A 25615-nucleotide genomic window follows, 5' to 3' on the forward strand; every position below is an offset into this window, starting at 1 on the left:
GCGGCTGCTTGCCGGATCGGCATGCGGCCCTGCGGAGTGGCTGCTGGGGCGGGGGCTGCAGGGGCGAGGCGTCGAGAGGCGGCCTGCACGCCCAGGGCCAGGGCCTCCACGCGTGGCCTGGACTCCTGCCCCACAGAAACTGTGGAGGAGGAACTGTTTCACGCCGCTGAGTTTGGAGGTGACTTGCCCCATGCCCGGACTCCTGCGGCGGTGCCCAGGGAAGTCCTCGCGGCTCCCAAAGACGTTTCTTCCGGAAGCACAGACCGTGCGCCCGCTGCTTTCCCGTGTTCGCCAGTCATTTCACGTGGGGAGTATTATTGCCTAATTGTTTCCAGTGTTTGTGAGATCTTTTTTAAGTATAAAATGGTAAATGCATCTCCAAAAGGGGTGGAAATTTTTGATGTCTGTAGATATCAAGCTGCTAAATTTGGTGTTTGACTTCAGGAATCATATGACTTACCGGGGGGTAAACATGACACTTAATACAGTAAATATCACTGTATTAAAGGAAATTAATTAAGAATTTTCTCTAAGGCTGTCATGTATATACGTATGTGTCTCAGACTCCGTCGACACCATCCCAAACAGGAAGCTCAGCAGAGTTGTGATCCTTGTGACGTACTTGCAGATACGACTGTGACATTAAACCAGTTATGTTTGTCAAATGTTAAAATATATTATTTGCATAATTAACTAGGGTCCGAAGGGAGAAGATGGAACGTATGTCCAGCGGTTGTGGTGTCGCCTCATGGCCCAGAATTTTTGCTGGAGGGAGATTTCTGCAATCACAGCGGTGGTAGTTTGCTTGGTAGACGTACATGCGAGACGGACATCAGGGTACAGAGAGCCCGTGGGTCCCTTCTCTGCACGAGCTCCGTGTCCTCGGAGCAGGTGCCATGTCTGAGCGCAAGCAGACCGGGAGAGGTCCGTGCTGCAGGCTGCGAGGAAGGCCTTCGGGAAGTCCGCGGTCCCAGGTGCGGACGCCCCGTTTCCTTGTGTGGGGCCCAGCTCTGGTGGAAGAGTGGGCGGTTCCTGTGGCTTTGGGCTGCGCCTTCTCCTCATGGGTGCGCCAGAGGCTGGCAACCTGGGGGACCACGTCTGTCGCCCGGCAGGTGCCGCCTCCTCTCTCCCTTGTGCCGGGGCCTATCCTCCCGCAAGACAGGTGAGCTGTGGGCGGGTCACGCAGACCTGGCACCTCGGCCGCATTACCCACTGAGGTGCTCTCCGTGTCCGGATGAACTCTAGATCTTACCAGACTCTCTGGGTTTGCAGCAGAAACGAACCTTGTGACCCGAAAGGAGCTCACGGGGGGCTGAAGGGACAGGTGACTCGGCACTGCACGGTCCGTCCGTGGCTGCAGACCGCAGGGCTGTTTGGGTTGACGAAGATGAGCTCAGCTGGAAACTGCAGCCTCACGCCTCGCGTTTCAAGTGCAGAGGAGTCTCATGTGGCTAGTGGCCCCCATACTGCACGGCCCAGACACACACGGTCGCCGCCTTCACAGAAAGTTCTGCCTGGCAGCATCGCGGTAGCCGGGCGTGCCCGAAATCTGTGCTGGAGTGGGTGAGCCCAGCCGCCTCCTCCATCCTCCCCTTGCTCCACGCACGATTCTGGCTGTGAGGGAGACCGCTTGCCGGCCGCTCGTCTGTGCCGGGCTGAGACGGGGTCCGGTGGGAGCCGTCAGCAGCCCCTCGGAGCCACCCCTGCCTCAGGGCGAGCCCCGGAGTTCAGAGCCCCCGCGACCACGGAGAGTAGCAGAGGGCAGCGTGGCGCAGAGTGCTGGTGGGCACGGGGTGGTCGAAATGGGCAGAGGTCCACCATGGCAGTCTTCAAAATGGTTTTAAAAAGTCAGATTTTATCTTTCATCTGGTGTACCACAATATCTCTTTTCAAAAGTTAAATATAAGAGCTTCAGATATTTTTTGTAAAAATTACACAAACATTTTAAAGAAGTACATTTTTTTTCTTAATACGAATAAAACCTTTCCACGTCTGTTTCCCTTTACAGTGAATAGTTGAGAAGGGTTTCCGGAATGCGTATTAATAGAAACCATATCACAGAGGTGCTAATTTGTTGCCAGTCAGCTTAACGTGCTCTGGAAAAATATTTTTGATATCCAACCTTTTTTCCTCTGCCCCAATTCTGAAAAGTTCTTAGCTTTTGCTAACAGTGCTCCTTTAGGATAAAACACACAGAGCTCAGACGGATGCATTTCTGTTGGGTTCTGCTGGGGTAGCCAGTGAGGATTTTCCTCCCACTTACCCCTGTGTTATTTCTCTGAGAGTGTGTGTGTGTGTGTGTGTGTGTGTGTTTTCTCTACTTTACAACATGCTAAAAACCCTCCGGGAACAGAAAGTATTACAACACTTCAAACATTGGTCACAAATTGAAGGATAAATATTTTTATGGTTTTTGCATGATTGTGACATGATCTGTCATGAGACCAGTAAACGTTCATGTTTGTTCACATAGCACATTCCTGTTTGACCTTGATGTTTCGGTATAAAAGCAAGAGGAAGTTGGTTTTGTAAACATCCAGGCCAGATCTGTCAAGAAAGCCCTTGCCTGAAGCCCCCTGACAGAGTTTCAGAGTGGTCAGTTGCAATAGGCATTCTAATCCAAAACTAACATTTTCCTGCAGTATTTCTTCCACAATTCAAGGAAAAAGTAACCTTAATTGGCTTTCTATTTAGAAGAGGGGATTTAGACATAATTCAGAAGTGGTACGTCTAGAAGTCAGCGATCCTTTCTCATTATAGCAGCCAATACCCTTAATGTGGGAGCTACCCAGTTTCCAACTTGCCTGATTTGTTGGACGTGTCCCCCGGCATTACTGTGGCTTCTTTTCTCATGAAGTTGTAAGAGAAAGGAGAAGATAAAGGCTGAAAAGGAAACTTAAAAGAGCAGAAACATCTTCTACCTTGTAAATGCCGCTGAAACCTAACTTGTAACCCGGAAGCTATGGCAGCATGATTGTGAAATGTCAGGTAAAGCTTGCTTTCGCTGTTCACATGATGTCAGTGGAACAGCAGGAAGGTGGTGTCTATGTTTGGTTTATTTTAGACGTTCAGTTTAGGACTTGGGTTTGGGAGGACAAGGTTGGGGCCTGCATCTCCCCATGGCGTTGGAGGCCGGCCCGCCCACGAGGCCGCAGGGAATTCAGAGCAGTGGGCGGATCGTAGGAACATGGAAACGCTCACCTCTTGCCTTTGCTGCAAAAACAAGCTTGCTGGGTTTGAGCCATGGCTTAACTAGACGTTGCTACTTTACAAGCAGAGAATCCCAGGAGAGATTATGTAGGGGAAGATTCTTGATGCCTTTTTAAACTAATAGATGTTAAATGGCAGGAAATTTTGAACAGGACTATAACATTTCAAATATATTTTCATTCTACACAAATAATAGGTAAACGTGAGAGCATTTTGTTATATGATTAATATAGTTTTGCCACTTGGGGTGGCAACTGCTAATTGATTACCTGTTTTCATTTTTTCTTAATAATATGAGCCCCAGTTTTATTCCCTATGTTGGTGGCAAAACACTTGAGCAAGAAGGTGACCTTTCCTGCCCCTCCCCATCCTCTCGCCACTGCATGTGTCCCAGTCCCCGGTCAGGGAGGTGGAAGCAGAGTCGTGGGCCGTGGGGCGTAGACGTCCAAAAGTGGTCGGCTGCAGCCGAGCTCTACCTGCGTTTCTGCTACCTCCCTCACTCCACCGGGCACCTCCCGGGGTTTTGCCCACACACTCTGCTCCTTTCTGTTGTGACCCGTCTCCCGAGGGATCTCATGCAGGCCCTGGCTCGGAATGCCGTCTGTGGGACAGTGATCCTTGCTAAGCAGTGATGGCACGTTCCGTCCCATTCTTGACTGCTCCACTTCTGTATGTAAATGATGCCCACTCCACATGGGCCAAGGGTGCCCCTCCGCCTCCTGCCTTCCTGGTGTCAACAAGTGGTGCCCCTTCCTCTGTGCTCCAGTCAGAAAGCCAGCTTACGGAGTGGTTTCCCTGTCTCCCCATGTATTTTTCACCAGTTTTGGACACTTACACCAAATTCCCCTCCCTCACCCCACCCCACTCTTGTCCTGTCCGAGCTGCCATCCTGCGGCACTTGGAGGACACCAGCAGCCTCCTGCTGGGCACCTGCTTTCGTCATGCGCCTGTAATCTGTTCTCCGGCAAGCTTAAAAAGCATCTCTTAAAATGCAAATTGAATTATGTCACCTTCTGCTCAGAACCCTCCAGGCTCTTCGCATCACCCACAGAGGAAGATGTAAACCCGTACTGTGTCTGTGTGATCCGAAGCCTGTCTGCCCAGCCCCATTCCTTCCACGCCTCTCACGTCCCTCACCTGGTGGCCTGCAGTGGCCTCCTACCTCGTCCTCGAACGCGCTGAGCCTGGCTTCGCTGGACGGGGTTCACATGGCCGGGATCTTCGTGGGCTGCCTCGTTACAATGCAGACACGGCCTTCACTTGTATCCACCAGGCCCTCCCCAGCCACTCAAGCTAAGTTAGGCGTCTTGTGGTTCTCTCACAAGCTGTTCCCCTGCCTTTATTAAATTCTTGCCCCGACACTCGCTGTCTTGTCCCTGCGCTGCTTTATGGCCCCTTTCCTTCCCTCTCTGCCTCTGAGACGGAAGCTTTTTAAGATCAGGAGTCTGCCTGGTTCACCACTGTTTGTTCAGCACCTGAGACGGCATCTGGCACATAGTAGGTTACCAAACCAATAAATTTGAGATTGAACAAATGGATCTTATTTGCAAAGAAATACAACAGATAAACTCCCATTTGGCTTCATCTGTTTTTGAGAAAGAGGAAAACAAAACTACTAGTTAAATCACTGTGTCCTTCATGACTTGGGAAACATACGATAGAAACTGACTCTGGCCATCCTAAAAGAAAAAGACATTTACTGTCAGGCGGCCCAAGTCAGTAGAGAACAAGGCTTAGCACACAAGCTGGAAGGTAAGAGACCTGGCATCGGACAGCCCACGGTGATGGCGGAGCGGCAGGGGTCCGTAGAAGCACAGGGTCATCGGGTCTGCACATTACTACCCCCGCATTGCCCATAAGCCCTCCAAGGCCACCCATTCAGGACGCCCAGCACCAAGAAATCACATCCTATGGACCAGAGCTCACTGGAATGCCTGCCCAGCTGTGCTAGGGCAGAGAGAAGGAGGATCTGGCCCCTTTGGCCTCCATTAGGGGGATTTTCTACTGTCCCAGGCTGCATACCAGTAGGGGGTCTCCAAAAGCAAACCAGGATTTGAAGGGGGGCAGCCAAAACAAGACAGATACTGAAAGCATTTGGGAACTTGTTTTGAAGGTTCTTCCAAGCCTGTTGGAACCCTACTACGAGTAGTGGGAACATACCTACGTTCCTCGTCTTGGCTCATCTCAACCGTAGCTTGTCCTCAAACCCAGATCTTCACTATAGAAGGATGTTCCCATGCCCCTCTTTTCAGATGATGCTCTCAGGTGCTCAGTGTCTTCTTGTCACCCTCAGAGTACTCCCTGGGGCCTTCCGGAGCCCACCAGATCTGGCCCTGCTCCTCCTGGGCCATGTTTGCTGCCACTTGCATGTCACTACTCTGGGCTCGAGCCTCTCCCGTCTCCCTGCACTCTGTGAGTGAGTCAGACATGGTCTCCCCAAGACCGGTGCACTGGTTCATGCCCCACTTTCTCCTGGTCTTGGCTCCAGTGTCACCTCCCGAGGGCCCCTCCCTGGCCATCCCATCTAAGCTGTGTGTGCGCCGCACCCGGCACTTTCCCATTCTGCTCTCTGACAGTAGGGATTTGTTTGCTCATTGTGGGCTTCCCAGTGAGAGTGTGGGGTCCAGGAGGTAGGGGCTTTGTTCATTCATGGCTGTATGTATGCACCCAGGGCAGGAAGCTGCCCTACGTCCTTGGTGAACGAGTGAACACGTGTGTTGTCATCTTGGAGATCACACTACTGTGGTCATACTTCCTATACACTGCACAGCAAGGCTGTACGAATGAAAAACGAGAGAAAAACAGATACTCTCTGACTCACAGAGACAACTTTCCGGGCACGTTTGATATGTGTGTTTGCCTGTGTACGTGATTACATATGGTCCGTAGCAGACACACACCTTTTATTTCTAAAACAAGCCATCAGTGCATTTCATAATCTGCCCTGTGTGCTTTCTTACCACATGGTAGATAACAGTCGGCAGAATACGTCTGAAGCCTGTCTCTGCCAGCTGACTTTGAGCGATTGCAGCTCTCCGAGCCGTAGAGCGGGGCGTCAACACAAGGCACGGCTGCGTGTGGGACAGACAGTGCCGGACCTTCTGCGCAGAGACTGGAAGCGCTCCGTGACCTTGACTGTGTCAGGGCTGCTGCTGGGGTGGAACAGTTCTCCTTGCACTGGGGACAGACTCCGTGGAGTCCTGTGCTGTGTTTGGTCAGTCCCCGAGACTCTGTCTGGAGGTGGCATTTTACGGTCCTAAACTCAAATCCTACGGGAAGTTAGCTGGATGTGTGATCTCATGGCTGAGCCCGGGGTAGGAAAAGCTGCTGACAGATGTGACGTGGTGTCTCTGTTTTGACCTAATGCTAATACCTAAGCTGGTATTGGAATCTAACATTCAGAAATTAATGAAAGGTGAATCGAAATACATCGTCTCTAGTACTTCTCTTTGCACGTGGGACAGAAAATCTGGTGCCTTTTCCCTCGCGGCCGGTGTCGGCCACGCATCTTTGGTCTCTGGTCGCGGGCGCCGTGCTGCACGCAGCCTGGACTCCCTAACGGGCACTCGTGTTCTGTTTAATCTTACGCTAGAGAACAGTTATTCACAGAAGCACTTTGCAGCTGCAGGAGAATGTTGACATAAGCCGTTCCTCTTTACGGGGACTGTTGGCGGGATGTGGGGACCCGAAGCTGCTCGTCGATCATGTGCAGCTTTTGAATCCTCAGGCCCCGCAGGTTAGTAACTTCTGTTCGTACGGCCGTCGCTCACGCTGTCCGTGTTAACTGAGCGAGGCAAACTGTACCGGACACAGCCTTGTCATGAAGTTGGAAATGACAAAGTCAGTGTGCCGGGGAGTTGGAGGCAGGTACCATAGTTCTGCTGTCAGTCTTTGATTCCTGCCAGCTGACTGCAGCAGAGGAAAAGGGGCCAGATAACTTCTCACCGGACAGGTTTCCTGAAGATGAGATTTCAGTAGGAATGAGTGAATTAAATGACCGATTTGTGTGACTATTTAAGAGTGCCCCTTTCAGCAAACGGTGTTGGGAAAACTGATTTCCACATGCAGAAGAATGAAGTGGGACCCTTTCCTCACACCATTTGTAAAAATTAGCCCGAAGTGGATCAAAGACTGTAATGTAAGAGTTGAAGCTACAAAAACTTAGAATAAAACGGTGGAAAAACTTGATGACATTGGATTTGGCGATGATTTCTTGGATATGACACCAAAATCACAAGCAACAAGAAAAAAATGGATTTCATCAAAATGAGAAGATTTCATGCTTCAAAGGAGAGTCAACAGAGAGGAAAGGCAATCCCCAGAATGGGAGGAAATATTTGCAGCTCCTGTACCTGGTAAGTGATTGCTGTCTAGAATGTAGACAGAATCCCTACAACTCAGGGCCAGAGAGCAGCCCGGTTAAAAAATCGGCAAAGGACTCAAGTAGTTGTTTCTCTGAAGAAGACACACTGATGGCCAGTAAGCGCATGAGAAGAAGTTCAGCAGGACTGCTGTTAGGGAGTCAGAAACCACAGTGAGATCCCATTTCACACCCGTTAGGATGGTTGCCATCAAACCCCACCCCCCAAAAAAATAAAACACCCCTGAGAAGAGCGCATGTTCATGAGAATGTGGAGAAATTGGAATCCTTGTGCCCTAGTGGTGCAGCCAGTAGGAAAAAGTATGGCTGTTTCTAAAAAAAAAAAAAAAAAACAGAGATTTTCTGTATGACCTAACAACTCCACCTCTGGGTATCTACCAAAAGGCCAGGAGGCAGGTACACACGTGTGTGGCGGCATTAATCCTGATAGCCGAGAGGTGGAAGCAACCCGAGTGACCGTCCCCGGGTCAGTGAGTACAGGAAACTGGGTCTTCATCCGGTGCGGTCTTCCCCAGCCTTCTGAAGGAAGGATCACTAGGACGAACCTGGGGGGCAAGATGCTTAGCGCAGTAAGCCAGACGCAGGACGAGTACCGCATGGCCCACGTACACGGGGTCCCTAGGCTGGACGGCTTGTGATGTCAGCGCACCGGCCGAGGCTTCAGTGTTAGCTGGTGAGCCGCGGCGTCTCCTAGATCCTCTGGTGCACTGTTTCCAGCAAACTCAGAAAGCTCTCAGCAGCATGGCTTTCGGCCCGCCCCGCGGTCGCGTCCCCCAGCGGACCGCTCGGCGCCCGTTGCGTCAGGCAGAGGGTGATGTACAAGCCGTTCAGCTCAGGGAGCACATGCGTTCCGTGGGCTTTTGTCGCTGTTCCTTTCTTTGATTTCTGCAAAGTCCTCATTCGTGGGGGAGGACACCGCGGATGAAATGATAGTGTGAGAGGTGTAAGCTTTACGGACCTGCAGGACTCCGCACTTCCGGCTGAGTACGACGTGTGACGCTACCAAGGAGCATGGCGGGTCACGTTTGCGAATTTTGAGCAATCGACATCCAGCTTCTCCCAGAAACGAGAAAGTCGTTTTCTCATTTGTGCTCAGCATGAATGCTGTCCCCACAAGTTCTTCCGTCTTAGGAGAATTCTCATCAGCTGCGTGAGCTGAGCTGTATTTATATCTGTCCTCCAATCGGCGGCCGTCGGGAACACCGTGACAACCTTGTCTTTTCCCTGCACCGTGTCCCGTAAGTTCTCGGACCTGTCTTCAGTACACGGAGCAATATCACTGCTTATGGTTTCATGTAAATTTGTCAATGCTTCATTATTTTTCAAACACACATTTTCTGCCATATTGAGTAAAACACCTACAGATTCACAATCATCTCTCACTGGGCAGTGTACCCACTTAAGCTGTATTTTACAGACGCAGTAATCACTGATGTTCAAACCCAGGCCCTATTGAAAATAGATAGCAGTCCTTTCCAGTTCGCTGAGGGGTGTGTGTGTGTGTGTGTGTGTGTTTCTGAATCACCCGCGTTTCCTAAATCGCCGCTCGTGGCTTGTGCTGCCGTGGCTGCATACCAGCGGCAGAGGCTGTGTTCTCCCGGCCGGGGTGCGCGTGCTGCGCTGGGCGTGGGGCCGTGCGCTGCGTGCGGAGGGAGTATGCGTTCTGCAACTTGTGATCATTTTTCACTTGGCCGCTTCGGATTGAGATGTGAAGAAGAAAAGATGTTGCTTTCCGTTTCAGGTTCTTTCACCGAAAGCAGAGCTTGTCTGTCTCAAGCCCTGCGGGGGCGGTCGGCTTCCAGGGGGAAGTAGTGTTTTTCAGAAATCACCCACCCACTTTTAAGTGTTGGTAACTCATATTAAAAAAAAAAAAAAATCTGAACTTTGTGGGCCAGAGAAAGCGCCGGGAGCTTGTTCGGGGGTGCCCTCCCTGTAGCCCGCCCACCCCTGCTCCCCGGCCTCGGGCAGCCCCGCAGCCGTCCTGACGCTGACGGGGAGGTGTAGATGAGTCCTACGTCGCAGTCGCTTCCATATTCTTACTGGTAGAAAGTGAGGCTTCCAGATAAGAATATCAATGTAAGAATATTAGCTTTTGTGTAGCTTTCTTTTTAACGAGATCCTGGTCTTGTGGCCAGAATGTAATGGGTAGCAGGGGAGGTGGGTGCCTCATGCTCATGCTGAAAGCTCCGGGGCCACCCGGCCAGAGCCGTCTGCGCCAGTGACCGCCGAGTCTCTGTTTGTTAAAGTAACGTTAGTGTGCGGTTCATCTGCCGTCAGCGCTTCTGCACAGAGCACGCGGGGAGTTGAAGATCTCGGGCTCTGACAAGTTTCGTCTGAGCCGAAGGACCTGTCACTCCACGGTGAATGAGCTGAGGGGCGGAGCTGCTTGCCCCCCACGGGTCGTCGTGGAGTGGGGGGCAGACGCGGTGACGGTTGTGGGTGCGATTCGGGAGCACAGCAGCCGAGTCGCAAGGACTAAGTAGTGCCGGAATTACTTGACAGTTACGGAAGATGCTCACGGTCTTTTTGGGTGGGATTAATTTGATAAACTAAGTGGATTCTGCTTTGAAGTGGTTCTCCGCTTACTACTCTGGACATATAAACTGTGGCCCTGGTTTATTTTATAAACCGAGGAGTGAAACGCTGAGATGTTAAGACTGAACGGTCTGAAATCACTGCTTGCATCCCCGTTCTCCCTGCAGGGGGGACGCAGCGCCTGCCACGTGCTATTGGGGTGTCCCTGGCCAAGGAGCTCATCTTCTCTGCGCGCGTGCTCGATGGCCAAGAAGCCAAAGCCGTGGGCCTGATCAGCCACGTGCTGGAGCAGAACCCAGAGGGGGACGCCGCCTACCGCAAGGCCCTGGACCTAGCCCGAGAGTTTTTACCTCAGGTATTGCTAATTACACTGCCCTTTTTTTTTTTTTTTTTCCCCTGTTCAAGGACCTTTATAGCAAATGGACAAAACAGTCATCTCACATGCCGGGGATGTGCGTGTCCTGTGTTCCAAGCAGAGAAGTACTTGGTAGCCCTAATACCAGGAACAGTAAACTAGATCAACATGAAGGGCCTTCAGCATTGAAACTGCAGAATGGAGGGTGATCTGGGGCCCCCGCTGTGGCCGGGCTCGGTAATATAGGACGTGCATATCGGCACATGGGACAGAGCTTTCTAGGAACTGACGTCATTCACCATCTGACCCTTCTGACCTGAGCTGTGCACGTGGAGAGAAACAGCTATGGATGGGCTGTCACCCTGAGTCACCCACACGCTGAAACCCACTGAGAAGCACATGCTGGGGAGACCAGAGCCGGTTAGGCAGCATGGACTGTCCTTGCCACAGCTGGGTTTGCGGTGACCTGCCTGCACAGCGGCCCTTGTGTGTCCGCCTCCGTCATTATAGGAGGAGGGAGAGAGAGAGAGAAAGTGAGAAGCAGATCCTCCTCTGAGCAGGGAGCCCGACACGGGGCTCGATCCCAGGACCCTGAGATCATGACCAGACGCTTCACCGACTGAGCCCCCCAGACATCCCTCCTTGTGTTCGTTTTTATGGTGACGTAGGCGCTGTTTTAGCCCCTTTGTGCGCAGTGGTCTCCCCACACTGAAGCTCTGCAGTCTGGGACACGCCACATCTCCTCGCAGACGACCGTTCCCAGGAGCAGCGTGACGTTACGGTAGTGTTCGTGGGGGCGCATCACGGGGCCTGTTCCAGCAGTTTCTTGGTTCTCCCTTTTCAGTGTATTTTCCAGATGCTCCTTTCTTCTGAAATCACAGATGAGAGGACTTTCGCTGTGCAAGTAATTAGCAATTTGCCTTTATCCCTCATGGGGTTTCAGGTTTTATCACTCCCCGGCCAGACCTGGAATCAGAGTGGCTTCCTCTCCCACTCCACCATTTGGCGCAAACAGAACTCGTAACCTGTTCTGGGGCTCCAGAGCCTTCTGGGAATCTCATGACACTCTCTCTAGGAAAACGCATACGCTCTCCACATTTGTTCGGAGCTCTGCATCCCTTCTTGGAAGGTGCTGTTAGAGTTTCCGGTGGCCAGACAGGGGCCCCGGTCTGCCAGGACTTGCCTGTCCCCCGATTGCTGACAGGCAGGGCCTCCCTGTGCGGTTGGTTCCTGGAAGCACACTGCTCGGTGCGGATGCCGAGGTCCTTGTCGCTCAGCCTGCGGCACGCTCTCCCAGGACTCCGCTGTCATGGGATTTGTTCCCCGTGTAAGTAACCAGAGCCCTGCACTCGGAGCTGATGGAGAGAGCAAGCAGGAAAGATTTTTAGTGTTTTAAGGGAAAACAGGCTCTCACTGAAACTTTGGTATTAATATTTCCCTCAAACGGTTAGAGTCCCGTCTGCCTAAAGAGCGGTTGAGGTACAGGTGTCAGGAGGAGGAGGAGTCGGACTAATGACTGGCTCGTGGCTTCCCCTGGCTTACAGCTCTAGGACCAGTGCAGGTCTGCATCGAAACAGGGTGTGTTTGAGAAAAGTGGTGGCGTCCTTCCCGTTCAGAGCAGCACGGCCTCTCCTGGTCTTGGGACGGCAGTGCTCCGCTCCCTGCTGGGAGCTGCGTCCCTGGGCACCGCCGGTCCTCGCTCTTTCTCCTGTCCCTCCGTGCCCACGCCCTCCCGCCTGCCGCTGGACAGCCAGCAGCACTTCACCGCGGGCCAAGCCAGGGGTCCCTCCGGCCCATCCCTTCGTCTGGAGGACCTGCCTCTGAGAACGGTAACCCCTAAGCCTTCTCTCCAGGGCAAGAGAGACGCTGAGTGGTTCGGGAGATGTGTGACCCTACTGTATACTGGAGTTACGGAACAAAATTCGAGGGGCCGTGGTCTTTATTTCTAGTTTTTGTCACTGCGTGATTACTCTTCCAGATACTAGAAAGCCTCTGTGAAATTAGTATCTCCACCTGATTTCTGCACTGGATGTTTGTTCCATGTCTTGTTCGAGAAAAAAATGGTGCTCCAGAAGAAGAGCTGTTGGTGTTGTGTTTTGAAAGAGGCGCGTTAAATAAGCATCGCACCTGCCAGCATTTCCGATTTCCTGCTTTTCTAGTTTTGTAAGCCTCGCTGCCCGGTACAACCCAGGCATCCTCAGGAGCGGGCCCCAGACCCGCTGCCTTTTCACGAGGGGCTGGGGCCGCGTGCAGGCGCGGGAGCGGGACGAGCATCCTGTGTGGGTCATCTGGGGGATACAAGGGCACAGCGAAGGCTGTCGCTGAGAGAGCGCACTCCAGAAAAACAGATGAAGACTTGATGCTCTCAAAGACACAGTTCTCGTGTGAGCCCCACACCCACAGACGGCATTCCGGGGGCTCTAACAAAGATACTTGTGTGAGCCTCAAAGACCTGTGGCCTCTGAAAAAGATATTTATTAAGTGTCCGGATTAGGGAGAGAACTTAGCTGGGTTAAAGTTGATGATGGAGCCCCTGCTCGGGAACACTGACACTCCGTGCTGTCCGGCACTTGTCACTGGTCCGGCGGACCCTCCCCCGCTCCCCTCGCTTTGAGCCTGCTCTGCCCTTTAATCCAGAAGATGCTTGCAGAGATGCCGCTGTGGCCTAGCTCCTGACTTGGGAACTGTTCTTAGGGATTTAAAATGTGATCTAAATTCCGTCTGGGGCACTTTCGTTTTCAAAGATGACAGAAGTCATGTTCTCCTTCTCCCAGAGGACACCCAGTTCTCCCTTCTGTGACCCTCACACATTGCGAAGGATGCATCAGGGCTGTAAGCTTTTGTGTGGTGTGGGGGCACTGGCTGGAGGGCACAGCCTTACCCATACTTCATCACTGTGCTTAGTACCAGAAGCCCACGGAACACAGGGGCCCGCGGAGGACAGGGGTCTGCACAGGACAGGGGCCCACGGAGGGCAGGTGCCCGCAGAGGACAGGGGTCCACAGATGACAGGGGCCTGTGGAGGAAAGGGGTCCACGGAGCACTGGTGTCTGCACAGGACAGGGGCCTGCGGAGGACAGGGGCCCGCAGAAGACGGGCCCGCAGAGGACAAGGGCAGGGCCAGCGTGTAGGACAGACGCCGACAGGAGTGTCCGCCTCATTGCCAGCCTGGGCTCCTGTCAGGCCATTTGTGGGTGTGGTATCGTGTAAAGCACGACGCCTCCTTTTCTTTGCCAGCTTCCCTTCTAGGGAACCTGCTGCAGCGCGGTCAGCCCCCCCCGGGCACAGCCCCTGCCCACCTGCAAGTGGGCAGCGTCCCCGACATCGGAGCTGCTCTAAGTGCTGTTCAGACCTTGCGCGGCCGGGAGGGATTTTGCAATGGGAATTTCCGAATTTTACTGGGATATACAACATGATTTGCTTAAATAGTAATTAATATCTTATTTCTTTAATTGAATTTTAGGGACCCGTTGCAATGCGAGTGGCAAAATTAGCAATTAATCAAGGGATGGAGGTGAGTGCCTTGATACTCGAGTTTGTTGTTGGAGGAAGTAGTGGGCATTTAATTCAGTTTAACTTACTGTATTTTATGTTCCCACATCCAGCTGTTTCAATGCTATTGTTACTGCAAGCTAGGTTATTTTTTTTGTTTTTAGCTCTATTATTGATTTCATCCTGCTCAAGCTCTTCCTAACTCCGTCTCTTAGTCACAGAACTCGGGAATTGCACTGATGTCCCGCAGCTTATGACACGCTTGCTGTCTCTGCCTTCAGCTAAGAGATTTATTGGCTGGTGGTTCCTAGAACACCAAAAGAAAAGGTCACTCTGTGTATTCTCAACACCAGTTCATTATAAAAAACACCCTGAGGAGCACTTCCAGGCTCAGAGCCGAAGCGAGCTCTCTCCGCCTTTACGTTCTCCAAGCGCTTTGTGCAGGGAGCTGCACTGACGAGGCAGGTGTACGGGGTGTCCTGGGGTTACCCCGGGAGGTGACTTCTCAGGAGCGCAGGCCTCAGGCCAGGGGAGCGACGCAGGCACCCGTATACATTGGGCTTTCATTACCCCGGTGGGGTTTTGGTTAAATATCAGAATTTTGAAGAAAGATACTCTTTCTTACAGACTCAGAGGCTGCCATATCTTCCTGGGTCTCCTAGCAATAAAAAGAGGTTGAATTTGTTAGCAATAAACACAGTTTTAAAGATGTACAAGGTAGAATGGTTTTTAAAATTCTCGCATAATTGTAACAACACTAACAGCAAATGCCCTATGGCCCGTTCTGCATGGCAGGCCGTGTATCCGTGCTTTATCAAGGCTAGATCGCCCCGCGTGCTAGACAGTACAGTTAGCCTCTCGTTCGGATGTGCCTCTGTGAGGCACCAAGAGGGTAACCAGCTCAGCCAAGGTCACGCAGCTCCCACGTGGCGGAGGCAGAACTGGAGCGCAGGCGGTCAGCTCAGACGGCTCTGCTGCTTGCATGGCTGGTTTGCTGTGTGTCATCAAAGGCTTCTGTGCTCTCGGAGCAGTGTTATGAGTTTGAACTTATATCGAGTGCTCCACGTTTTGAAAAGTAATTCCTGCTGAAATGTATTGTGTTTTCATCCTCAGGTTGATTTAGTCACAGGATTAGCCATCGAAGAAGCTTGTTATGCTCAGGTATGTGACGCAACTACAGATTCAGCGAGGCTCTCTCTTAAAAATCATGTCAACCTTCTGTGTAAGTCAAATGAGTGATATGCCTCAGAGCAAGACTACACCCATACCTCTTCTAAAATCATGCAAATGAGTTGAAAGTAGGTGTCTGTGCTCTTTGACTATTACTGTCCCTTAATCACTGATTTTCTTCCATACACTAATGTCTCTTGTCTAGCTAATTAGAAAACTCTATCGGGTTAGTACCATGTGTGCTGTCGCTGTCTCTCAGTCTCCTGTTATGTTGTATGGGTGTCGATACGAACTCTCACTCCAGTGTAGATGGGTGGGAGGAGGGCAGTGGTGTGAATGTGGGCCTGCTGGGGACATCAGTATATGAGACTCATTGGTTCTCAGCCTTTCCTCCTGCCCACTGAAAGTCCCTGATTCAGTGTATACAGTTTTCTGTTTTGTACACAGATTAGTAGGACTTTGTATAGAGAAATAAATCTCCTTTTTTTCTTTCCTTCCTTGTTTTCTAAAAGATGTAACTTCATTTAGGGCATCCAAAGTAGCAAAAGAATTTTGTTCTACCTTTTGTGAGAATTGGAAACTCACTTGAGCTCCCACTTAAGCATGGCGGTGTCATGAATTAGGAGGAACAGCTAGAATGTTCCCCTGCACCTGGTCTGCGTGTATAAATTGCAGCCTTTCATTGATGAGCATACGCCATGAATGAAGCAAATTACACACTTCTTACAAATGGACAGCCTTAGAGTCCAAAGAAAAATTTACAAGTATGTTTGGCCATAAATCCCACCTTACTAAATGTGAAGAAACAGGAATCATAAGCATTTTGTAAGACCACAGTGGAATTAAACTAGAAATCATAACAGAAAGATAGCTGGGAAATCCCACCTGGTAATGGGGGGATCAATCTTTTTACTCTGGATTGAACAGCTTACTTTTAAATAACACACATGTCAAAGGAGAAGTTACTGAAAGCAGTGCTTAGAGAGAACAGCATTTTAGCATTGAACGCTTGTATGAGAGAAGGAAGATCTAGGATCAGTAATAAGTTTCCACTTCAGGAAAGTAGAAAAAGGAGAGCAAAGAGAACTCAAAGTCAGCAGAAGAAAAGGAAAAATAAGCTTTAGAACAAAAACCAATGAAATCAGAAATAGAAAAACTAAAAGAAAAAACCACAACCAGAAAAAACTGGCTCTCTGTAAAGACCTGTGAAGTTGACAGACGTTGAGGCAGACTAACCATGGAAAAGAGAAGATAATCACCAGTATCAGAAATGCAGGAAAGGCCATCTCTAATGGTCCCATGGACACTGAGAGAATGATAAAGGGATACTTTGAACAACTCTGCCTACAGATTTGATAACTTAGATGAAATGGACCAATTCCTTGGAAGACACAACATACCAAAACTCATACAAGGACAAATAGATAATCTGAATAACCCTATGTTTGTTAAAGAAATTAAATAATAATTAATAAACTGCTAAAATAGGAAGCTCCTGGCCCAGATGGTTTCTCTGGTGAATTCTACCAAACATTTAAGGGCGAAGTCATATCAATTTTAAGTGATTTTTTTCCAGAAAATAGAGACAGAAGGAACCCTTCCTAACTCATTCTGGGTCGGTATTATCCTGATGCCAAAACCCAACATTATAAGAAAGGAAAACCACGGGCCATTATTTGTTATAAATGTAGATGTAAAAGTTCTCAGCAAAATATTAGCAAATCAAATCCAACAATGTATAAAAAGATGTTTAAAAACAATTTCAGATTGTCTGATTTGTATAAAACATATGGATACAATGTATAAAAAGAACCAAATGGATTTTTTTGGTAGATAGGCAAGCCAGGTTTGACAGTCAGAAAGCATTATAAACCATCATGCCAACAGGTTAAACAGGAAGGTCGGATGACTGTATCAGTAGATCTAGAAAAAGCATTTGACAAAATCCAACACCCATTCATAATAAAAACTCAGCAAACTATAATGGAAGATTCCTTACCCAATAAGAACCTCTATAAAAGAACTTGGAGCCAGCATCAAACTTAATGGCCAAGGACAGGGCAAGGACATCCTCCTCACTTCTCCTTGTCAACATCTACTAGAAATCTTTGCTAATGTAATAAGACAAGAAAAAAAGATAAAAGATACACAGATTGGGAAGGAAGAAATAAAACTTCATAGAAGATGTGATTATCCATGTAGAAAATCTCAAAGAATCAACAACAAAAAAACCACTAAGAAGCAGTAGAGCAAGGTTGCATGATACAGGGTTAATAAACAAAAGTCAGTTGCTTCCCTATATGCCAGCAATGAAGAACTGGGATTTGAAATTAAAAGCATAACATAATCTTCATTAGTATAAAAAATAACAAATGCTTAAGTATAAATTAAAAAAAAAAGTACAAGATCTATAGGAGGAAAACTACAAAACTGGTGAAAGAGATCGAGATGTAAGTAAATGGACAGATAAACCTTGTTCATGGATAGGAAGACTCAGTATTACTAAGAAGTCATTTCTTCTCAATTTTATTTAGAGAGTCAGTCAGTACAGTCCCAGTAAAAACCTCAGCCATGTTACTTGATCTGTATTGACAGACCAGTTCAGAAGTTCTATGGAAAGTCCAAAGACTTAGATTAGGCAGTTCAGTAACGCAGAAGAGCAGACTTGGGGGGCTGACACTGCCCAACTCCAAGACTTACGGTAAAGCTACAATAATCAAGACAGTGTGGCGTTGACAAACGAGCAGACAGTTGGATCAGTGGAACAGAATAGGGAACCCAGCAGTAAATTCCTATGAAAGTCATAGGAGTGGACTCCTAGAAAATGCAATGACTTTTGACAGAGGAGCAAAGCCAGTTCAGTGGAGAAAAGATAGTCTTCAAAACAAGTAGCACTGAAGCATCTGGGCCTTCAGTGACAAAGAAAATGAATTTAGACACTGACATTACACCCTTCACAAAAACTAACTCAGATTGGGCCATAGACCTAATGTAAAATGAAACTATGAAACTTCTCAAATAGCACTTAGAAAATGTAGGCATCCTTGGGTTTGGCAGTGACTTCTTTAAACTTAACACCAAAAGTATAATCTATGAAAGAAAAAACTGGGGTTTCACTTCATTGAAATTAACAACTTCCACTCTGCGGATGACATTGTGCAGAGGATGAAAAGAGAAGCTCCAGGGAGGGAAGGGTCTTTGCAGTACACGTCTGTAAAGGACTTGTATCTAAAACAGATACGGGGCTTGTAAAACTCAACAAGAAGAAAACAACCCATTAAAAAGTGGGTGGAAGGGCTGAACAGACACCCCACCAAAGTAGGTACACCGACGGCGAGTGAGCCCGGAAGCAGATGCTCCACGTCACACGGTGTTCAGAAACGCAAGTACAAACAAGATCCGAACTGCCCATTTCTTACAAAGCTAAGCATGATGTTAGCACGTGATTCAGCCGTTGTAAGCTCGAGGTGTTCACGCAGCTGTGTTGAAAACTTATGTCTGCACAAAAGTCTGCACGTGGCGTTTTAGCAGCTCCGTTCGTAACCGCCAAACTTCGAAGCCGCTGAGATGTGTAGGTGAATGGGTAAACTAAGGCACATTCATGCAGTGGGGTATTATTCAGTGACAAAAGACACGGAAGAACCTCAGATTTATACTGTTCAGATACGGGGTTCGGTCTAAAAATTGTAGGTACTACAGGATTCCAACTGTCTGACCTTCTGGAAAGGCAGCACGGGGCAGGAATGAGTAGATGGAACATAAAGAATGCTTAGGGCGGGGAAGCTGTTCCGTGGGCTGCTTGTAGGGGTGGATACGTGACATCGTGCCTTTGTCAAAACCCATGATGTGTACAACATACAGGCTTTGCTTAACAAGAATGTGTAGATCCTGGTTCATCAGTTGTAACAAATGTACTGCGTTGACGCAAGATGTCAGTAAGGGGGGCAACCCTGGGGGCAACTCTGAAGTTTGTTCAGTAGTTTATAAACCTAAAATTAGGTTTAACCTAAAAATAAAGTATGTTGGTTTTTTAAAGTACATTTGAAATTGGGGGGAAAGTGTGTTTGGAATTAGAATGTAAATTTGGTCACATAATTAGAATTGTTCAAGTGATGGGTAGATTTCAGAATTTTCAATCGCCTTCTAGTTCCTTTTCTTTTACTTAAATAAAGCTTGTTAGACTTTCGGAGTTTCTTCTTTTTGGTGTGGGTAACACGATGTTTTGTTTCTCTAGACTATTCCAACAAAAGACAGGCTTGAAGGTCTTCTTGCTTTTAAAGAGAAAAGGTCCCCGCGCTACAAAGGAGAGTAGAAGACACAGAAAAGTGTGCAGTGCCAGGGTAACGAGCGTAGCTCTGGAAGGATCTTTCAGACCCACACATGCCTCCACACCTGGAGTCCCAGTGACCAAAGTGAGCATCTGTAGAGTGAGTTCAGCTTCTGGAGCGGACCCATCTGTGTACATCGTTCAAATGTGCGTCTTGTCGTGTTCATTCAGGTTTATAAAGCTAGTAGTGCATACTGTCAAAAACAGAGTCAAAAATAGGTACACATTTTTAAATATTTCCTGCATATGAGGCTTTCTGTTCTTAATTTTTTAATGTGAATAATTTATATATTGCACATTCTAGGAAATAATATCGATTGTATGTCTACTGTGCTGCAATACGAAATAAAATTATTTCTATATACCAAACATGTGCAGTTATACCAAATAAAGTTCCTAAGGGATTATGCAGTACATCCACGCATACATGCATCTCAGACTGAAAAAGGAACTGGTAGACTCTCTGAGTGAAAATTACCAAATAAAAATAAAATTGGTGAAAAGAAAACTTGGGAATTTTTCTCTTCCCCTATTCTCTTTGAACCAAGTAAGTCATTGCACGTTGGATTTTAGAAGAAGCCGTCTTTCAGTGCCGTTTCTGTCGGGTGACCTCTGTAGTCCTAGAATCAGTGTGGACGATGGGAAACGAGCCTGCTCAGACGGGGCCCACAGCCTCGGGAGGCCAGCAGGAGGCCTGGGTCGGTGTTCTCCTAAGATTGCCCAGCTCGCAGCCTGGCCGTTGGTCTAACTCCCCAAGAAGGTGGTGTCACCCCGGTTGGGCTGTCGAAGCGGCTTGGGGTCAGGGATTTGAAGGGAAGCCCAGCTGCTCGTGTCACCCCGGTTGGGCTGTCGAAGCGGCTTGGGGTCAGGGATTTGAAGGGAAGCCCAGCTGCTCTGCTTCCTAGCCCCAGCTCTGGCACCTGGTTTCAGGAAGGAAAGGAAGTGAACACAGCCCCCTGCAGCCCCGTCTCCCTCGACTAAACCCTGGCCAGGCAAAGTGCCTAGAAATGGAGGGGCTCGGGGGCACGTCTGCGTTGCTGGCCTCGCCTGGGGAGGGAACAGAGTGTACGTGCGTGGCCAGAACTGTGGGATTCAGAGTGCAGCCTGGGGAGACCTTCGCGGCTCTCCCGGGAGGCTCGAGCTACCTTTATGGTATGTTATCCAAGCAGACTGCCCTCTGAGGCTGTGTCCAGGGCCGAGTCCGACGGTACTGGGGAAGCCCTGCTTTTCCGGGACCTGCTCCTCCTCAGTGGACTGGGGGGTTCCCGCTGCTCTCTGCGCAGCACGGCTGTGCTTTGTTGTGGGGAGGGGACATTCGGCATGTGGGAGACGGCCTGTTCACACGTTCCCGCATAGCACCGCGGCTTCCTGGGAAAGCACATAGACTTTGACCTTTTAAAAATCACCGAAACTTGTTTTTCACCTAGAGGACATTGAGTGCTCCGTCTCCATTTGAAATACTTTGAAGGAGGCCAGCACGGAGTCACCGTCTGCTGGTGCCCCCACGTGGGGGGGGGCTGTCGCCCTCACTTGCAGGTTCATGGCCGGGGCCCAGCGGAGTGGCCCCCTGGGAAGGGGCTCAGTGAAGCGCTGGGCACTGCTGCTTCCGTCTCAGGGGGGCGCACGCTTCGTCTTCTGATCACCTTGTGCCGTTCATGTCACATGGGTGACTGGCAGGTGCAGTGCTGGCCCTTGTTCTCATCGTCCTTTAAAGATTTCAGGGCCGCTTTATCTGTCTGCAGCACGTTTGAAGGCCGCTCCATTCTCACTGCGGGAGAGACTGTTTGGCGTGCGCTGGGTGACTTGTCTGTCCTCACGGATGCCGGGCTGTGGCGGACGGAGAGCCGCTGGATGCCCTGCAGAGTTCTGAGGAAGTCACTGGAGCGTGTCCGGAAGCAGAGACATCTTCCTCCTGGGGCTCCAGAGAGCGTGGACTGCCGTAGACTCCCTGCTGTAGACGTCGGCCTTTCCTGGGGTCTCGTCTGCCGCAGAGCAGCCTTGCTGGGCCTGGTCCTGACGCCGGCGCGGGGTCCCGGGACTGCCCGGGGAGGGGGCCGCAGCGGGGGGCGAGCTTGTGCTCGCCGGCCCTCCAGCACGCTGTGCATTCACGTGTCCTTACACCGAAGCCACATCCAGCGGACGCAAGCCGGCGACACAGTCGTGACCCCCATGCCTCCCAGGGACGTGTAAGAAGACCCAGAGGGAGGATGCGTAACCAAGCACCACCCCGGTTCCCGGGAAAAGCACTTCCCGTTGTCTCGGGTCTGCAGGATGGGGTGCCGGCTCACTTGTCACTTCTCTCTCAAAGAACAAGAGGCCTCCACGTCACAGATGCTCTGGGACGAAAAGGGCTGTGATAGGGGCCCAGAGAAGACTCAGATTTTCTGGACTCGTTTGTGATTTAAAAGATGATTTCAAGTTCAATAAAACATGAAAACTTGGCTCATTGTGTTCAATAAAAAATAGATGGTTCTCCTTAGTCCTTTCTTCCCCCCTCTCTTCTAGCTGTCAGGAACCTGGCTTGTCCCTGAGCTCAACTTCCTGGCCACACCTGGAAAAGAGCTCTGTAGGGGACCAGAGCAGTGGCGTGTCCCTCGTGGGTGACATGCCCAACGGCAGGCAGGCGCTTGTGTTTGGTGCAGGCCTGACCTTGGCTGCCCTGGCCGTTGACCCTTTTCCTCGCCGGACCACAGCTCTCCCTTCTGGTGACAGGTCCTGAATCGCTCTGATCTGGCGTCCAAAAATCCCGGCAGGCAGATGCTCTCTAATAATTAATCGTACCGCTGTGTCCCCATCCACCCGCCGAGTTGGATATTAACTTCTGTGTCCCTCAGCACTATGAGGCTTCATCAAAACAGCGGTGACATTGCTTTCTTATTTTAAAGAATAAGTGTACCTTTGTCACAGAAGGAAAACTACAGCACTTTACAGTTACTGGGTAATCTTTTGGCAAAATGAGAGCCACTTTCCTGCATAGGTGACACAGGTTCCTGATTATGTCTGGGGGCGTTTGGGGCATTAAGGATGGAACCCTCTGCTCAAAACACCTGTGAGTCTCAGGTGCCAGAAACCCACTGTCTCCCATACCATGGAGTCCTTTCTCTTCAGGAGCCTTCTGGCATCCGGCTGTCCTGTAGAGGGACGGCTCCCAGTCCTCCAGCCCTTGGTGTGTGGCCTCTGTTTTTCAGGTGAATTCTCAAGGCAGCGTGAGAGCAAGGCGCCTGACGGGGAGAACGGAGGACGCCGAGGACAGCCTCAGACATGTACCTCGAGTGGCCGGGGCCGGCCCTCATGGCGCCCGTCCACGCAGCGCAAGCCTCCGGAGGCAAGGTAGGGGGGCGGCCGTCCTCAGTGAGCTGACTGTTCCCGGGGGCAGCAGAGTGAGCTCAGAGCCAGCAGGGTGTCCGCGCCTCTGGAAAGTGCAGAAAACACTATTCTGTGGCCTGTTTGGGTTCACGGGGACACGGACAAGATCACAGACAGAGCTCGGGCTGGTTGTCGGGAATGGCACCGGAGCGGAGGCCCCGACCATCTCCAGCTGTCCCACGCACGGGAGTCGTCTCGGGAGCAGCCCAAGGGGAGAGGCTCTGGCAACTCCAGGAGCCGCATCTGGGGCGCGGAGTGGTGGCAGGAGGGCAGTGGGGCTGGGAGCCGCCCCTGGGGCCAGTGACTGGGCCGTCTTGGTCAGCCAGGAGACAGCTGGTGTGTGTGTGTGTGAGAGAGAGAGAGAAAGAGAGAGCGCGCCTCTGCCCTGATTGGTGCCATGGTTTCCTCGCGACGTGGGAGCTTCTGAAGTGCGCGTGTCAGGGGGTCCGAGGACAGGCTGCCCGCCCTCTCCGTGCGCGTTCGCAGCCGGCACGCAGGGGCCTGGACGGCTCTGTCAGCCGGCGGGTTCAGACACCGGAGGGCTGGGTTGCTGCTCGGAGCCCCGCGGCTACGTCACTGCACCCCGGGGTGCCCGTGAGCGGTACGTCTCCCCCCACCCAGCTCCCGGGGTGCGAGCTGAGGTCCGCAGTGGTACTCGCACGAGAGGAAGCCCGTGGGGCCCAGGTCACCCCATGCTTCGGGGCAGTGTCACGAGCGTCTTGCTGTCTCCCACACCGGCCAGACTCACCCAGGGTCTCGCGCTCAGTTCCGACTCGGTCAGAGGTTCCCTCTGCTTTTCTGGAAAGCACACGGGAGCTCTTTGACCAGGTCTTGTCTGAAATCGGTGCCGAGCCCAAGCTCAGCATCTCCTGCCCCTGGGCCTGCTGGCTGGTCTCGATGGGTTTCAAAGCCAGATGGGACAAGTCCGTGCCCGAGGGCTCTGCGGCCAGGAGCGCCGTCTTCCACAGATGCGGTGTTCTGTCTGCTGGGTTTTCACAAGAGATGGGCTGGGACAGGGACAGGGGTGCAGGGCTGTATTCAGAAACCCGTCTTTCACCCAGGGAAGGAGCAGTGGGGAGAGCTGGTCGCTAGCGGTCTATGGGTTACAAGTGCAGGGTGACACCGGGGCCTTACAGGCCGCCATGGGGCCAGAGCAGCCACGCCTGCCCCCGGCCCCAGGGACACTCGCACGGGCTGCTCTGTGCTGTCACTCACAGACCCAAGGACCGTCGACAGTAGAAGCTGCTGAGGCCCTCCCAGGTCTGGCTGCAGGGGCAGAACCGGATGGTGAGCAGTTGGGGCAGGGCTACCGGCAGGCATGGCGGGGCAGAGGGCAGCTCTCCACCTCCGCCATGCTCTGTCCCCAAAGTCCCCCCAGATGGTGCCCCTTCCTCACTGGCGTGGCTGAGATGTGAGATGCATGGCTGCTGGGGCTGCTCACTGGTGGGCTGGGTCAGAGGAGGCACAGAGAACCGTGTCTGCCTAATGGCAACCGTAGCTGGGCCCTTCCCTGGCCTTGAGCAGTAGTCTGGATGCCCTGCTCACAGGGCCAGCTTGGAGGGCTGGGGAGGGACAGGTCCCTGAGAAAGGCAGCCCCCCTGTCGTGTTCTGCGGGCTCTCCCGCAGCTGCCATAGGGGACATGCCGAGGGGCTCTGGCCGCCGCCGCGGGCACGTGTGCCCACCCCCGGAGCAGGGCAGGCTTCCCACACAGCCACGGCCCCCACCTCACTGCCGACGCCTGGCCGTGGCATGCAGCCCAGAAGTCCGCCCCGTGTGGGTTCATCAGACATGGTGAACCCATTTCACAGAGTGGGATGGAACACTGCCACCGACGAGGGAAACAGTGGCATCACCGCTCGGGGCTGTGACGGCTCAGGGCTGGACTCCCGTCGTGATGGTGACTCCAGGCAGAGGGTTCAGAGGAATTTGAAGACGGGCAAGTGCCCTCTTCTGACCTTTTCAAAAACAGTCTCGCCACTTTCACTTCCAGCCTCCCAGCCGGCTGAATGAAACCTGTGTGCCCTTTACAGAAAGTGAAGCACGGGTTCGCCCGAGAAGTTCAAACTCCTCACGGCCTCTCATGGGTTGAGTCACAGTTCTTCTGAGTTGTCTGTTAGCTCTTTCTGGAAGCTCACACTTTTTGTGAGGCTTAGAACTTGCTCACAAGCGGCCCTAATTTGAGCGCTTTAAAGATACAAGAAAAGGTGACGTGCCACACCCGCCAGGAAGTGACAGCCCCCAGCTGACTTGGTGGAAAGGTACTCGGATGCCTGGGGAGCCGTGGTGGGCGTCGTGGCTGTGGCTTTCGTGGATGCTGGCACACAACAGGAATGGGCACTTTCTCTCCCTCTGGTCCTTGTGGGAGTGTGTATGTGGCATGCGACCGTTCACCGGCTCTCCTCCAGAGACGCAGTGTTTTCCTGCCCTGTCCCCTGGCCTGTCATCCCGAGTTCAGGGACAGTGTGTGACCTCCCGTGCGCTCGGTGCGTATCTGAACCCGTTTGCGTGTGTAGGTAGGAAAATTTGTGTTGAAATTCCCATAAAACTCCGCAGAACTGACAGTTTTAATTATATCCGGTGTCCCCCAGGGATGAGCTAGTCTTGGAAAGTGAGCATGAGGAGGAGTGTCATGGTGAAGGGAGCCAGAGAAAGGAGCTGAGTCCTGGCCCAGGACGGGTCCTCCCTTGCTTGCCCATGACCTCCAGCAGATGCAGAACAAAGGCCACATCTGTAAGAAAAAGATTTTATCTTGTCTGTCACACATGAAAACAGAGTTCC

General features: G+C 51.3%; 1 protein-coding gene across 2 annotated transcripts in view; it reads left to right on the forward strand.

Moving 5' to 3' along the window:
* The window catches only part of AUH (AU RNA binding methylglutaconyl-CoA hydratase), a 148374-nt gene extending 128396 nt beyond the window's left edge, over positions 1-19978 (forward strand). For both annotated transcript variants that reach the window (XM_032866408.1, XM_032866406.1), the window contains 4 exons: positions 10294-10481; positions 13945-13995; positions 15087-15134; positions 19378-19978. In XM_032866408.1, the coding sequence (XP_032722299.1) occupies positions 10294-10481; positions 13945-13995; positions 15087-15134; positions 19378-19455 (365 nt within the window). In that variant the 3' untranslated portion in view covers positions 19456-19978. The remainder of the gene's footprint in view (positions 1-10293; positions 10482-13944; positions 13996-15086; positions 15135-19377) is intronic.
* Positions 19979-25615: the final 5637 nt, after the last annotated feature.

This window comes from Lontra canadensis, unplaced genomic scaffold (assembly GCF_010015895.1).
Source record: "Lontra canadensis isolate GAN:19392208 unplaced genomic scaffold, GSC_riverotter_1.0 scaffold31, whole genome shotgun sequence".
Classification (NCBI taxonomy): domain Eukaryota; kingdom Metazoa; phylum Chordata; class Mammalia; order Carnivora; family Mustelidae; genus Lontra; species Lontra canadensis.